Source organism: Apteryx rowi, unplaced genomic scaffold (assembly GCF_003343035.1).
Source record: "Apteryx rowi isolate R43461 unplaced genomic scaffold, aptRow1 scaffold_837, whole genome shotgun sequence".
Taxonomy (NCBI): domain Eukaryota; kingdom Metazoa; phylum Chordata; class Aves; order Apterygiformes; family Apterygidae; genus Apteryx; species Apteryx rowi.
Window position 1 is genome coordinate 97,168 of NW_020451135.1, and position 13,315 is coordinate 110,482.

At 40.8% G+C, this 13,315-nt stretch overlaps 1 protein-coding gene across 9 annotated transcripts in view; it reads left to right on the top strand.

Annotated features, from left to right (window-relative positions):
• CNOT10 (CCR4-NOT transcription complex subunit 10) overlaps window positions 1-11,743 on the top strand; it is a 39,126-nt gene extending 27,383 nt beyond the window's left edge. For 4 of the 9 annotated variants that reach the window (XM_026089931.1, XM_026089933.1, XM_026089934.1 and 1 more), the window contains 6 exons: window positions 3,265-3,378; window positions 5,304-5,434; window positions 6,215-6,250; window positions 6,338-6,465; window positions 9,609-9,684; window positions 11,448-11,743. In XM_026089931.1, the coding sequence (XP_025945716.1) occupies window positions 3,265-3,378; window positions 5,304-5,434; window positions 6,215-6,250; window positions 6,338-6,465; window positions 9,609-9,684; window positions 11,448-11,602 (640 nt within the window). In that variant the 3' untranslated portion in view covers window positions 11,603-11,743. The other 5 variants (XR_003257527.1, XM_026089936.1, XM_026089937.1 and 2 more) reach the window with 5 other exon arrangements.
• The last annotated feature ends 1,572 nt before the right edge of the window (window positions 11,744-13,315 follow it).

The following is a 13,315-nucleotide window of genomic DNA, read 5'->3' on the forward strand; positions in this document are numbered from 1 at the left end:
GCCCATCACTGGTTTTTGTTGTTGCTATTTTAGTAAGTGTGTGTGTACCCTAGTGTTGAACATGCTATTCCAGGAGCGATGGCATCGCTGCCAAACCCACAGGTAGTACTGTAATGACCATCTTCACCAATTTGTCCCATCTCGTCTCCCCATCTACTGGCATTGCCTCACTTGCCCGTTCAAAGGCTGCAGTGGTCTGTTTGGCCCTAGCACAGTACTGGAAGCTTACAATGATTATCATCAGTCACTGTTTCGCCCTCTTCTTCCTCACTTCCAGCCACTGCATAGTTGTCCTCCATCTCCCATTCAGTGATGCTGAATTTCCCCTTCATATAATCTCCACCTACATTCTTTTGCTTGAGTATTTTTGGTTTGAGTGCCTGTATCAAAACAGGAAAAGCAGGTAGTTGATGTCAACTGTTGTGCTTAATTAGCTGTTCTAAATTTATTTCAGATTAGTGATACTGTCCAAATGGTTTAGAAATGCTGTTTTTGGTATCTTCTGTAATAAATTTCAAGCAACTGGATTTGCCCTGGTTAGCCTTTTTCCTGTGGATTAAGCTAATACAAATGTCTAGTTTAGGTTCTATGAACTGGCAGTCAGTGTCAGCTGACAAATCTTATTGCCTAGACCTATACAAGAGGTGGTTTGACATAATCTGGCAGTTTAAAAAAAAAAATTTTTCTTTTTCCTAGGGCAAAGGCAGTTTTATTTAGGGAATGTAGAGGCTCAGTAATTCTGGAAGCCTCCTGTGCTTAAAGGCAACCTGTGGAGTTTTGTCAGAGCCCTGATGGGAGTGAAAAACTAGTTTGTCTTCTCCCTTGTGATGCAATTCTTCTGCTCTGATTAACTGTCAGATCGCCTGAGCATTTGGTTTAGCTGGTTCAACAACGAATCCAAGTGTGTGATGAGAATAATAAGGCAAGTAAGAAAATGTGAGTGTTTTCTTCTTCATTAGATGACTTCGGTCAAAGAATCTTTTTCGATCTTAAATGGTGATGAGYCCTTAGAGGGGAGGAACGGCTTTCAGTTACGCTGGACTATTTCTTGTATGATTCTGTGTTTATTTTTGAGAACACAAATTCAAATAGGCTTTAAAAAAGTTGCGATGACTAGAAGACAAATACTGACCTAAAGGGCAGTAGTAACCATCTCTGCAGGCCTGGACTTGTGTATAAAGGTATTTAGCTGATGAAACTTAGCATCTCTGCTTGTTTAGAAGTTGTACTTCCTTGAGGCAGAGAAGAAGAGGGGCCAGTTGGAAGTAGGCCATTATACTGATTTCCCCCCCCCCCCCCCGGTTCCCTCCCCCTTCCCACAGTTAGCCTTTCAGAAATATTTTAGGTTCAGGACTTGAGCTGGGGGGAAGCTTTCCTCTCTTTCTTGAAGGCTTTTGTGTGTGTTCAGATTTGATGTGACATCTGGGCATGGTAAAGAGGAAGTGGGGGGGGGTGGGGAGAAACACTGGAGAAGTTTCGTATCCTGCTTGCACACAATTAAAGAGCATGCCTCCTGGGAAACAGGAATAAAGGCACCCAGGTCCTGCCAGGAATTACATGACTTACTGCTGGACCAAAAGTGGGCTTGACAGTTGCCAGAAGGTTGGCGCTGTAATAGCCCACCTACTGGCAGGGGAGTCGAAGGCTCTCCTTGCAAGTCTCTCAACGTGAGACCTCACTAAGAGGATCCCCTCGTCCTCCCTGGAGCAGAGTGGAGCCCGCGCGCGCAGCGAGGAGTCCCGGGGCAAGGCAGGCAAAGGTTTATGCCCTGAGGACAAGGCAGCCTGCGTGAATGATGTCTTCCGAAGTGGAAAATATCCCCAAGCGCTTTGTTAAGGGGGAGACAAGGGATATGGAGGGGAAATTATTACAAGCTGTAAAGCTTGGCCTAATGATGATATCCTGAGGTGGGATTATTGTTTGAAGATGGAAGATGTGAGTCGTTAAGATTTCATTACAAGAGCTGTCAAAGATTTTGTGCTTTTGGAAACGTACAAAAATCTGTGACAGCAACAAAATGCCACCTGTCAATCAGACTCTTGGCAGAGGATTACAGCTCTCAATTTACCACAAATCTGGAAACTTCAAATTGTAATTACAGTTCTGTAAGTTTTTATTGTCTCCCTGTGTACAAACATTGTAAAAATATCAGTGTGAAATATGTTACAATGTAATTGATTGTTGTTTCTGCGGTTCAAGGAGATCTTTAGGATTGTATGTTACAAGCATCCACAGTCTGTTACCCTTGGTTGGGTCAGAAGGGAATGGCAGAGAACTGCAAACAAAAACCAAAGGCAAAAAAAGAGGAATGGGACAGGGAGACAGTTGATGGGGAAAAATAGGTCATTTGTAGTGAGGTCCATCTCTTTATCCCTTATTAATGATCTGAATTTCAAAGTCTTACTGAGCACACACTGGTGGTCCTTGAGTTATACCTATATAACATATTGTATGTATCTCCTAATTCAGAGCATGCGATTCAGGTAAAGAAAGACTAGCTCCTTTCTTTTGTAGTTTGATATAAAGCCATTGTTGAAGGTTTATGATTTATTATTTTAACACTTAAATGTCTTTCATTTTTCCAAAACCAAAGTGGAGTTGAGTGAGTGAGTTTCTCGATGGTTGCTGATGAATGGAGATCACTGCATTTTGTTTTAGCAAAAACCTGTGTTCCATTCAGTGACTACTTTTAGAGTAAAATGTGTTTTAAACCTAACTAAATCTTTTGCATGTTTGCTGTTACTATCTCATGGAGCATAGTTCAAGGGTGATTTTTTTTTTTTCTGAGAGGCATAATAATTCAGTAATACAAAATACTTCTTTCCTTGAATGTAAGATAACTTCCACTGAGAACTAAATGTTAATGTAGTGATGCTGTATGGCATTTTACCTTTGTATGTGGATATTCCTTCCATTTATTTAACATCTTAACTTCATATTAACTTCATATATAAGGTGAACAGCATTTTTATTGCTTATCTTCTGTATAAATCAAGTCTGAAATGCTGCTGTATGAAAATGAAATCAAATCTTTAAAATAATTTGAGTCATAGCAAGAATGTAGTGGAGTGTGCAGTTTGCTCTTGCTTCTATTCTTTCTTTACTCTGTACTTAAATACCGTTAGTATGGCTTTATCTGGATTTGCTGGACACTTATTAAAGAAGAAATTGCACAGCTGCATTTGGAATCATAGAATTCTCCATTTAACATATTGGCTTTTTCCCCCCCTCTCCCCCTTGTGTTTTTTTTTCTTCCCCCTCCAGGTGCTCAATACTTGCCTGTAGTGCTTACGTTGCTCTGGCTTTGGGTGATAACCTTATGGCATTGAATCACGCAGATAAGCTTCTTCAGCAGCCAAAGTTGTCAGGGTCTCTTAAGTAAGTCTGACATAACCATTTCTTCTTTCTTAGCCCTGTTTTTTGCTGGAGAGAGCTGAGTTGAAGCTTCCAATGTCTGTAACTGCTTGCCAATTCTGTATCCGATGCAAAGAATTGAATTGCTTGGCCTGCTCCTGTTCTTGTTGAAGCTCTGACAAAATGTTCATTGACCCACAGGAACGTGAGTCCCCTTGTTTGTATACGAATTCCACATAATTTGGATTCTGCCACTGCTTTTGTTGCTGTTTGTGAATCTTCGGCCATAGTTCCCATTCAGTGGCAGGACTGTCAGGTCTCTGGCCTGATTCACTGTGGGGCTGCGTGTGCTTGTGCTGGTACAGCACAGGGGGCAGGAATTAGCTGGGTGTAGACAACTGCATAAGCCAGCATGCTGCTGAAAACTTGCTCCTGACACTGCATCCTGAGAGGGTTAGGCTTGCTTAGGCAGTGGGGCTCCAGATCTTGGGGGTACCGATTGCTGTTGCTGATACAGGATCTGTTCTTCAGTTTCACTTTTTCAGTTCTCGTTTGGCATTTTGTGTTTTTGGGAAGATATTCAAAACTTGTTCTGCTTCTGCTCACCAATTCTCAGACGTCTTTCAGAATTCAAAAAAGGGAGCTTTAGCCCCATCCTTTTGACCTTGTTTGTGCATTCAAGTCTTAGGTCATACACAGGATAAAATATCTGAGAGGTTTTTATGACAGTAATGATATATTTCAAAGCAGGTCCCACACAGAGAGCAAGCTAAAACATGCTTATTGCTATATGCTGGCAGCATATACTCTAAAACGGTCCATGCTGATTAATTTCTTTGACTTCCATGCTTGAGACTGCTGCAGGAGATCATCTTTTTGCACAGTCATTCTGTAAGCAAGATTTTAGAGGAGTTTGAAAGGTAACAGTTTCATGAAGGCAGTATTAGCGCTATGTAATATAAGTGGCAGTATTAGTGCTATGTAATCTTATTTGTAAAGACAAAGACAGCCACATATCTTAGTCCCAGAAAGCTAGCTTTTGTGCAGATCAGGAATACTGCAGATCAGGAATTCCTGCTTTAAGTGAAATAAATTGCATATAGGAAGTTACACTTGCTGTAACAGATCTAAAGGGAAAAGTTATTTTGGATGATTGTTTGATCCTTTTACCTTTCTGTATGTGGTATAGATCAGTTATTTTGCCTAATGTTTAGTAAATTGTTACAATAAGCTATACAGTTAATTTGAAATGTACTGTATACAGCTGCATAGGAGCGTGAACTTTTTTACTCAACTTTTGTTTCATATTAAGCATTTGCGAACTAACTATGCCCTCAATCAACAGGAATCCTTCTCTTTCGAAGTTGAAAAGGGAAGTTGCTAATTAGCTGAACTAGAAATGTCAAACATCAAACTTGTTTGATTCTTTTGCCAGAGCTGCAATTGGAAAGGCATTTGTGCCCTATGGACAAGCCCATGTAGTTGCTGTCCTTAGAAATTTACAGTGCAGCTATCTTACAGAATTAATTCCGTTGTTATTGAATGTAATGTTACTTAACATCTCAATTTATACATTTATCAATATCCCAGGGGTGTTTCTGTAAGGATTACTTTTTACTTCTCTGATATAAAGTCATACCAAGGTACTGTCTTGCTGGAATGGCAATTMCTGTGTATGAATTATTTGTCATTATTCAGGTGCAGAACTTTTGCAAAGTTTGGGCCTAAAATCAGCAAATAACAGAGCTAGGTATTAGGGCAATACTTCTGTGAGTGAGCTGATTTCTGTGCAGATGTCTTAAGTATCAATTTATATGGTTTAAATTTTAAATTTGAATTTAAATTTAGAATTTAAAATTGACATAAGTGTCTCATACAGTGTCTCTTATGTAACAGTGAATCAGGGGGTTGTTGCACTGACATCTGTACATGCCCCTTTGGTTTTGCAGGTTTCTTGGGCATTTGTATGCAGCTGAAGCTCTCATCTCTCTAGACAGAATATCTGATGCCATCACTCACTTGAACCCTGAGAATGTCACTGATGTTTCCCTGGGGATCTCTTCAAATGAGCAAGATCAAGGTTAATGAATCCACACTTGATTACAACTGGTTGTGCTTTCAGCTGCCTTCCTGCTCTAACTTTCTGTATACAAATTTAATGATTTTTAAGATATCTTGTTGTGAAAGCTTAGTTTTTTTTCCAGGCTTTCTTCAGTTCCTACTTTGTTTTTGGTTTGTCTTTTGCATGTTCGTCATTCCTTTGAAGTGGCTAATGCTTTAATATAAATAGGACTGTATATTGTAGTGTTCTGGCTTGTTTAAGCATCGCTTTTGAAAGCTTCTTTTGTTAAATATACAATTACAGTTAAGCTTGGGCTTCCTACCTTATCTTTTCCAGCTCTTTAGTCTCTAAACCAGGCTTTGGAGTATAAGTCAAGTTCACTTACTCTGTTTATTGAGAGATAGGAATGGGGAGAACATAGTTAATCTGTATCTTAATCTTCTTGCAACACTTCCAGTTGGGAGCGTGTATTCTGTAACAGAAAACTACTTCAGAGCTCATGTGTGTAACTAGTTCTACAGCAGCTCTGATCTGAGTGATGTGTCTGCAGTTCAAGCTTTATTACCCATCTGCAGATGTAAAAAGTTCTTAGAGAAGCAAAACGTTAAGGATAGGAAGCCTTAAGTGATGTAAACTTTAGAACAAACTGATACATTCTCCTTCTTCAATGTCAGACCCTGAAGGGAGAATCAAATTTGTACCTGCTGTCATGAAACTATAATTTTTGTAGTAAGCTTTACAAAAAGAAGCTCACAGAACATAATGGTTTTTGTGGGTTTTTTGTTTGTTTGTTTTTAGGGTCTGACAAAGGAGAAAATGAGGCGATGGAATCTTGTAAGTACCAGCCATCATATTCAGCAGAGTACTGAAACTTATCTTGGCCAGCTCAGGATGGAAGTGTGAATTTTTTTTTAATTGCAGCTGGCAAGCAGACCCCCCAGTGTTATCCCAGTTCAGTCACATCTGCACGAACAATGATGTTGTTTAACCTTGGAAGTGCTTACTGCTTGAGGAGTGAATATGACAAAGCTCGAAAGTGCCTCCATCAGGTATGTAAAACAAACCTCACTACAGCTTAATGGACAAATGTGCTTCCTTCAAGGTGCCCTTCACATCACTGCAAATACTGTTGACTTCGTAGGTCAGGTTTATTTGCTGCCTTGGCTGTGATGGCAGCTCTCTTCTGTCTTTATGACCAATCTGTATTAAGTAACTTTAAGGGTGTTCCAAACTTCTTATTTGTGTAAACAGTTTAGTATGACAGTGGAAGCACTTTTTTTCCTAGATCACATCAAAGTAGTGAAACATGACTAAGAAGCCATTTCACTTTTTTTTTTTTTTTTTTTTTTTATTAAGTAACTTTAAGGGTGTTCCAAACTTCTTATTTGTGTAAACAGTTTAGTATGACAGTGGAAGCACTTTTTTTCCTAGATCACATCAAAGTAGTGAAACATGACTAAGAAGCCATTTCACTTTTTTTTTTTTTTTTTTTTTTAAGGTCCAATAGTAATCATCATATTTCAGGGGAGAAAGTTCTTGAGGGCTTGAGTGTACTTTTCTTTAATCAGTTAGTCAAAGTCTAAGTTGTTAACTTTAGGGCTGTGAGAACAAACTACATTTTTGCTAGAGGTAAATTTCGTACCTGCCTCTCTCTCCAGGAATTTTGAGGTACTGCTTTTGAAACTCACCATTTTAGTTACTCCGTGTCATTCAGTTCTTCTCCTGGCTGGGACTGATCTCTTTCAGTGTCCATCTTTTTTGCAGTCATTCCTGTCTGTCAAGAAGACTACTCAAATACATTATTGTGCTGTAAAATGAAACAGCAGTCTTCCAAATTACTTTATAGTAGTTGTATAGCTGAACAGATTCAAATTCTCTGAAGCTCTTCTCAACAGCTTAAGGCAGTCATCTTGCTTTTTTTTTCTCCCAAGGCCTCTTACGGTTGGGCAGGTGTTTGTGCTTAGGCTGTACCCAAACCAGTGTAAGGCCATCTGTGCATGTATAGCATAGTTGGTCTCTGCATCTACAATAAATCCAGTGCTTTGGGGAAGTCTCATTTCTGTCCTGCACGCACACATTAATTATATTGTGCATGTACAATGGACACAGCTATATGGTATGAGGGGGCACAATGGAGAGCACGCATCCATTGCTGGAAGGAGGTACGTGGCTCACCTGGCTGGTAAACTTGGGCTGCGATGAGCTGCAAAATAGAAGCCAAAAGAATTATTATAAAGCATTTAATTTATGAGTGGGATTCTAGACTTATACTCATCAGTATTTGTCTAAAACTGTTTGTAAGGATAGTTTTAAAGTTGTTTACTTACCAGTTGTTCATTCTGACAGCCACCTGGAAAAGACTTTTCTTAAAAGAATAATATTTGTATGGTGGTTCAGAGTTCTTAAGCCAGGTGGTACAGCAGGTCAGGTCCTGGATGCTTTCAGATATTAACCTTTGCATGAAAATTGTTTTGAGACAGAAAACAGTAATTGCCTAAGTTTCCAGAATGTCTTTTTTTTCTTTTGGAAAACTGAGGAAAGGGATTAGCTTGGAATTTCAGTTTTCCTAATTCTTATGCTCCTGTAGTTCCCCCTAGCCCCTAAGAAGAGTTCGGATTCTGGAGGGATGAAAAAGATCCTTGTTGTCAATGGTCAAATTGTGTCCCCAGTGAGATCTGCTGAGATCAGGTCTGTCAGGAGCTGCTCACTCCCTCTCTTTAAGTAGAGTAGACCCATGTTCATAGGTGTTAAATCTTGAACTGCCAGGTGTGAAAGAATGTATAGACCAGTTTTCCCTGACCAGGTTTAAGTGGATGGCCAGATCAGCTGCTAGTTATTTAGCTTGTTAACTAAATGGTTTCTTTTGGTATTAAAATGTGAACAGCTCTGCCATCAGCTTCATTTAGAAAGATGTAGGCACAAGTACGAGGTATCCCTGTAGCAAATCATCATCTTGGTCCTGTTTTTAACATGGAATCAGTCCTGTTACCTTTTTGCCATTTGTGCAGATGTGTTCTCTCTTTCTCAGAAGCTGGGTCAGTCTCTAACACAATTTATTTGCACAGATCAATAGAGGCAAATGGGGTGAGTCTTTTTTTCTTTCTTTTTTTTYYCCCCCCCCCTTGCCTGCTAGACTGGGCACTTATGGAAAAGTTGGACTTGCAGGATTTGATCTTATTGAGATCATGAGTCATCCTTGTACTGGTAATATCAAATGTTCACATTTGAAATGTAGTTGAAAATAGCAAGTTTCAGAGTTGGGGGAGAGAAATGAGTTCTGACACAGTCTCATCCTCCTTGTGTTATCTTGTCTTTTTTGCTTCTGTTCATGGCTGGGCATTTCCCAGCAGAAGCACTGTGATACTTAACCACAAATATGATGATGTTCAGTGACCTGGCAAGAGGGAATGCAAAGGATGAGGGGAATAACACTTTCCTTTCAGAGGACTGGTAGCGCTCTTTCTTTTTTTTTTCTTCTTTCTCCTCCCTATTTCCACTAAGACTTAAATGTGAAGAGGGTTCTTTTGTTTGAATGGGAGGAAATGAGAAGCAGAGTCTGGTGATACATGGCTTGACTCCAGGTGTAGAAGCTGGTGAGACAGAGTAGGGTGGGTGACTGGAGGCAGTTCTCCCGAGTTGTCTTGTTCCAGAGGCCCTCAGCTCCCATTGCCTGTCAGCTGAAGCTCAGGGACTTAGCTGCAAGCCAAATTAAATTCATGGTATGTGCCCAGTATACTGTAGATAGGGTGGAGAGTCAGATCTGGAACTAATGTAGAAGATGGCCTGCTGGACTTCATAGCTGAAAAATTTCATATGGAAAGCTATTGAATGATCCTTGTTAACTTTGAATTCTGAACTTCAGAGCAAGGGAGGTTACATTCACCTGTCATCTCATCAGAAAACTGCCTGTAGATTGGCCCAAGAATTACTGACTCATATTGACATAAGCATAGAGCAGATGGTGCTGCTAATTAGTGTGAAACAATCTTACAAGGCAGATAATCTTTCAGTCTCTCCTTGCATGTGTGAACCTGATGGAGTGTATTAGTTTGGAAGAATCTTCCTTAGTTTATTAATTTCTGCGCCCCCCCCCCCCCATGATGCTAACAGTCTTGTCAAGGAGCTCTCTCTTTAAGCAGGACGTTTGTGTCTTAAGCACTTGTTCTTCCCATCCCCTTCTTCTTTGCAATAGGCTGCTTCACTGATCCATCCCAAAGAGATCCCTCCAGAGGCTATTCTGCTGGCTGTGTATCTTGAATTACAGAATGGTAAAGAACTTACTTATTTTTTTATCCAACATTATAAAACTTTAATATATGTAAACTGCAATGTTGAATGTAACTTCTGACATTTTTAATATTATAGATTTTTTTCTTTGAAATCTGCAGCTAACATTCATAGGAAAAATGTTAGAATAAAGTCTTAAAATATACTGTAGACTTAGATTTGGGATTTATGGGGAAGAGCGTAGTGTTATCATTCATAGTCTTTACACTGTGCCAGTATTTTGAATCTCACCCTTCAGGCCTTGTTGCCACTTTACATTGCTATGGCTCCATGTACCTACACCCTGCTTCCATGGAGTCATTGGGAGAGTAATTATTTGCAAATGTTTGGTTTCTTAGGGCTTCCTAACAGTGAGCATTTTGGTACAAGGCAGTTCGCCTCAAATGTAGTAGTTGGCTGACAATTCCTACTGTTAAGCCTGAAAAACTGTTTACTGCAATCCTTATACAGTCCTGACTTTCTAAACATTCATCTTCTGTGTTGAAATCTTCCATACTTTATCTCTGTCCAGAAATCAGTGGCACTGGAAAAGCTCAGTAAAACCCCATCAGTTACTGAGTTGTAGGAAACTGAAGACTGAGTAGTAAGGGTTTTTGTGTCCTTAACAAGGTTTGTACTGTAAAAAGGGGGCTTGAAAGGCTTCTCATTAAAGGCAACAACTAAAGTCCAAGCTTTACAAAGAAGCCATGTCAAGGGCTATGGGGCAAGAACAGTAAAAAAGCCTGTAACATTGGTAACTACCTGTTCTAAACCCTTCTTGAAGGGTCACCGTGTTTTCATGAAAAACCTGCATGAGGAAGAACTGGAAACCTTGCACCTGACCTGTGTGGTGTGAGGAGGCTGGTACAGCTRCCCCATTGAAGCTACCATGGGCATGTCCCTGTGCTCCTTGGGGCTTAATACTGAGTGCTGTGAAATGCTCAGTGTACTTGCTCCCCTTCAGTTATCTTGCATTACAAGCAAGGGGAGGACTTGCCTAATTGGATTCAGAATTGAGATTTAAAAAAAAAAGTTCTCTTACACAGATGTTTTTAAGTTGGAATTTTGGAAAAAAAATGTTCCTCTAAACAAAAAGTAAAAAGCAGAAGAGAGTATGAAGTGGGATTTCCTTCCTCGTAAGTAAAACTGAAAGGGGCTAAAGACTTTTTTGTTGTCGTTGTTCCATAGATGGCAAAGCTTTTGTGAAAGGACAGTATTTGATAAAAGGAAGAAGCTGTCTTTTCAGAACTTGCCACTTTTTCTCCTACAGTTTTATAGGTTTAATTTTTAACAAAGAGCTGTTTTTTTCCAATTATATTGTTGTTTAATAGATGTTCCATGCAGTTGAAAGTTGTTTTTCTCCTTTTATGAACAGTTGAAACTTGCAGTAGTGCCGGTACTGTTGAGTTGTGAGGAATTGGTGATCCAGAGTCTCACTATGGGCATGGGAGTGAGAAAAGGTGCCCGTCAGGAGTTCAGAAGGTGCTGTGGTATCTTCTAGCTCTGAGGTTAAAGCTTGATGTTTCTTGTGAACTGTAGCTAAGACTAGGTAGAATCAATCAATACTGCTGTTTTAAGTTTACTTTTGTTTAATATGTTTAACATCTGTATCAGCATTTCACTGAACAGGAAAACTGCTAGTGTACATGGTCCAGACCCAACACTGGCAGGGAATTGAATCCACAGCTCTTCAGCTGCATTCTGAGGACAGCAGTTAGTGAATTTGAATGAAAGGTATTGTTTTTAACTGGAAGTTGTCTTGTAGGTAACACTCAGCTGGCATTGCAGATCATCAAGAGAAACCAGCTTCTCCCTTCTGTGAAAACACTCTCTGACATGCGGAAGAAGCCTGTTTTTCAGCCAGTCCACTCAATCCAGCCCATTCAGATGCCAGCTTTCACCACTGTTCAAAGGAAGTGAGGTCATGCTTGAACCTGCTGCTGCCCTTCCCACGAGGGCCTGGGATTTTGTATATTTTTTTAATCTAGGATACCTGGATACCAGGACTACTGGAGTGTGTTCATTTGTGTAAATTTTTAATAAAACACTTGAACAAAAGGGCATGCTTGGAGGTGTTTGTATCTGTTTTTAAATATGAATGGCAGTTTACTTACATATTTCATTAACCACTTTTTTGCTAAGTTCTGCCCTTTTTGATGGAAGTAGATGAGAGGCAAGTAACTGAAAGGGGAACAGCATTACTCTAAACTGAAGTCTTGCTGAAGCAGCAGTTGCACTGTGTTTTCCAGTGTATTTGAGCTAAACTCACTCTTCAAACAAGAGTCTTTACTGGGCTTTGTTGCTCCCATGTTGCTGTGCTCCCTTGCTGTAGTGCTCTAACCTGCAGCAGCCTGGACTCCATTCTTGCTGTATGTGAAGCTGAATCCTGTCACCCCCTTCAGCCCTGGGGTTGGGGTGGGGAATGCAAACCAAATGCCATATTTGCAAGCAATATACATATATATAGTTTGAGCGTGAGACCATGGGGGGGGGTGGGGTGCTGAGAGAGAGTGTGAGAGAGGGCAAGTGCCCCATCTGCTTACAGGCATTTGCGATTCTGTAGCGTGAACTGCATCTCCTGCTGCATGGTCTCAAAGGGCATGGTAACAGTCAAAAAGCAGCCTGCCAAAACTGGACAGAAGGGAAGGAGCTGGCTGGCCAGCAGGGCCTGAACCTAGTGTGCCAGCTTCTGCTGAAATGGGGTCAGTACCAAAAGGGGTTGGGGGGGGCAGCAGTAAGCAGGAGGTGTATGCGCAGGACCAGTGCTGGGCGATACTGGTCAGGCAGTGGTGGTGCTCAGCAAGTGTAATTTTTACTACTTGCCTGTGTTCAGAAGGCAGGTGGTCACAATGGTGCAGGTACAGTGGATGGGTGTGTGTGCACGCACGCACACGCAGGTTCTCCTTATTGTTGGGAAAGTTTCTCTAGCTTTAGCTCAACCCAAAAGGTGCAAGACAGCAGAGTTAACAAGGACCTGCTGGCTGCTTATGGCAAACATGGTGAACAAAATGAGCCTTCCTGCCTTGGGGCTTAATCTAGTCATGCACTATCAGGGTGGGGGTGGAATGCAGTGACTCTGTCTCCTTTCATCCCCCTCCCTGGCTGGTTTGTGTGGTTTTTAGCTGTTCTGAGACTTTGTCCACCTAATCACCCCTAGCGAGCTGGGATAACAATGCCTTATCTCACTGTGCTGCCTTGCTGCTAGCATTGTACTTTGCCTCCAGCCCCTCAGAGTGCCTTGAAAGGGAAGGTCACTTACTTACTTACTTACCCAAGTGGCATTAGGACAACACAGGCCACCTAGGTTGCAGGTCTGGCAAGTTCTGTTCGCCAGGCTTAACTAACTTGACTTGAGCCTTGGCCCTTCACAGATTCATATAGGTGAGGGTCCTGCTAAGAGCTGGAACAAACAAACCACAGATGACACAAGAGGAATAGTAAGTTTATTAAACAATACACAAGTTGCAGAATAACTATAGCTATTATTTGTCCTGTGTTGCCTTTGAGCAGGACACTAGCACTCAGGTAACAGAGCAATATTCTTCCTGGAACAGATTAAGCAGAGGGGGATGGTAGCAATTCTTCCCTCTCCTACTGTGTGGTGTTTTTTTTTTTTTTTGACAGATAATTGCC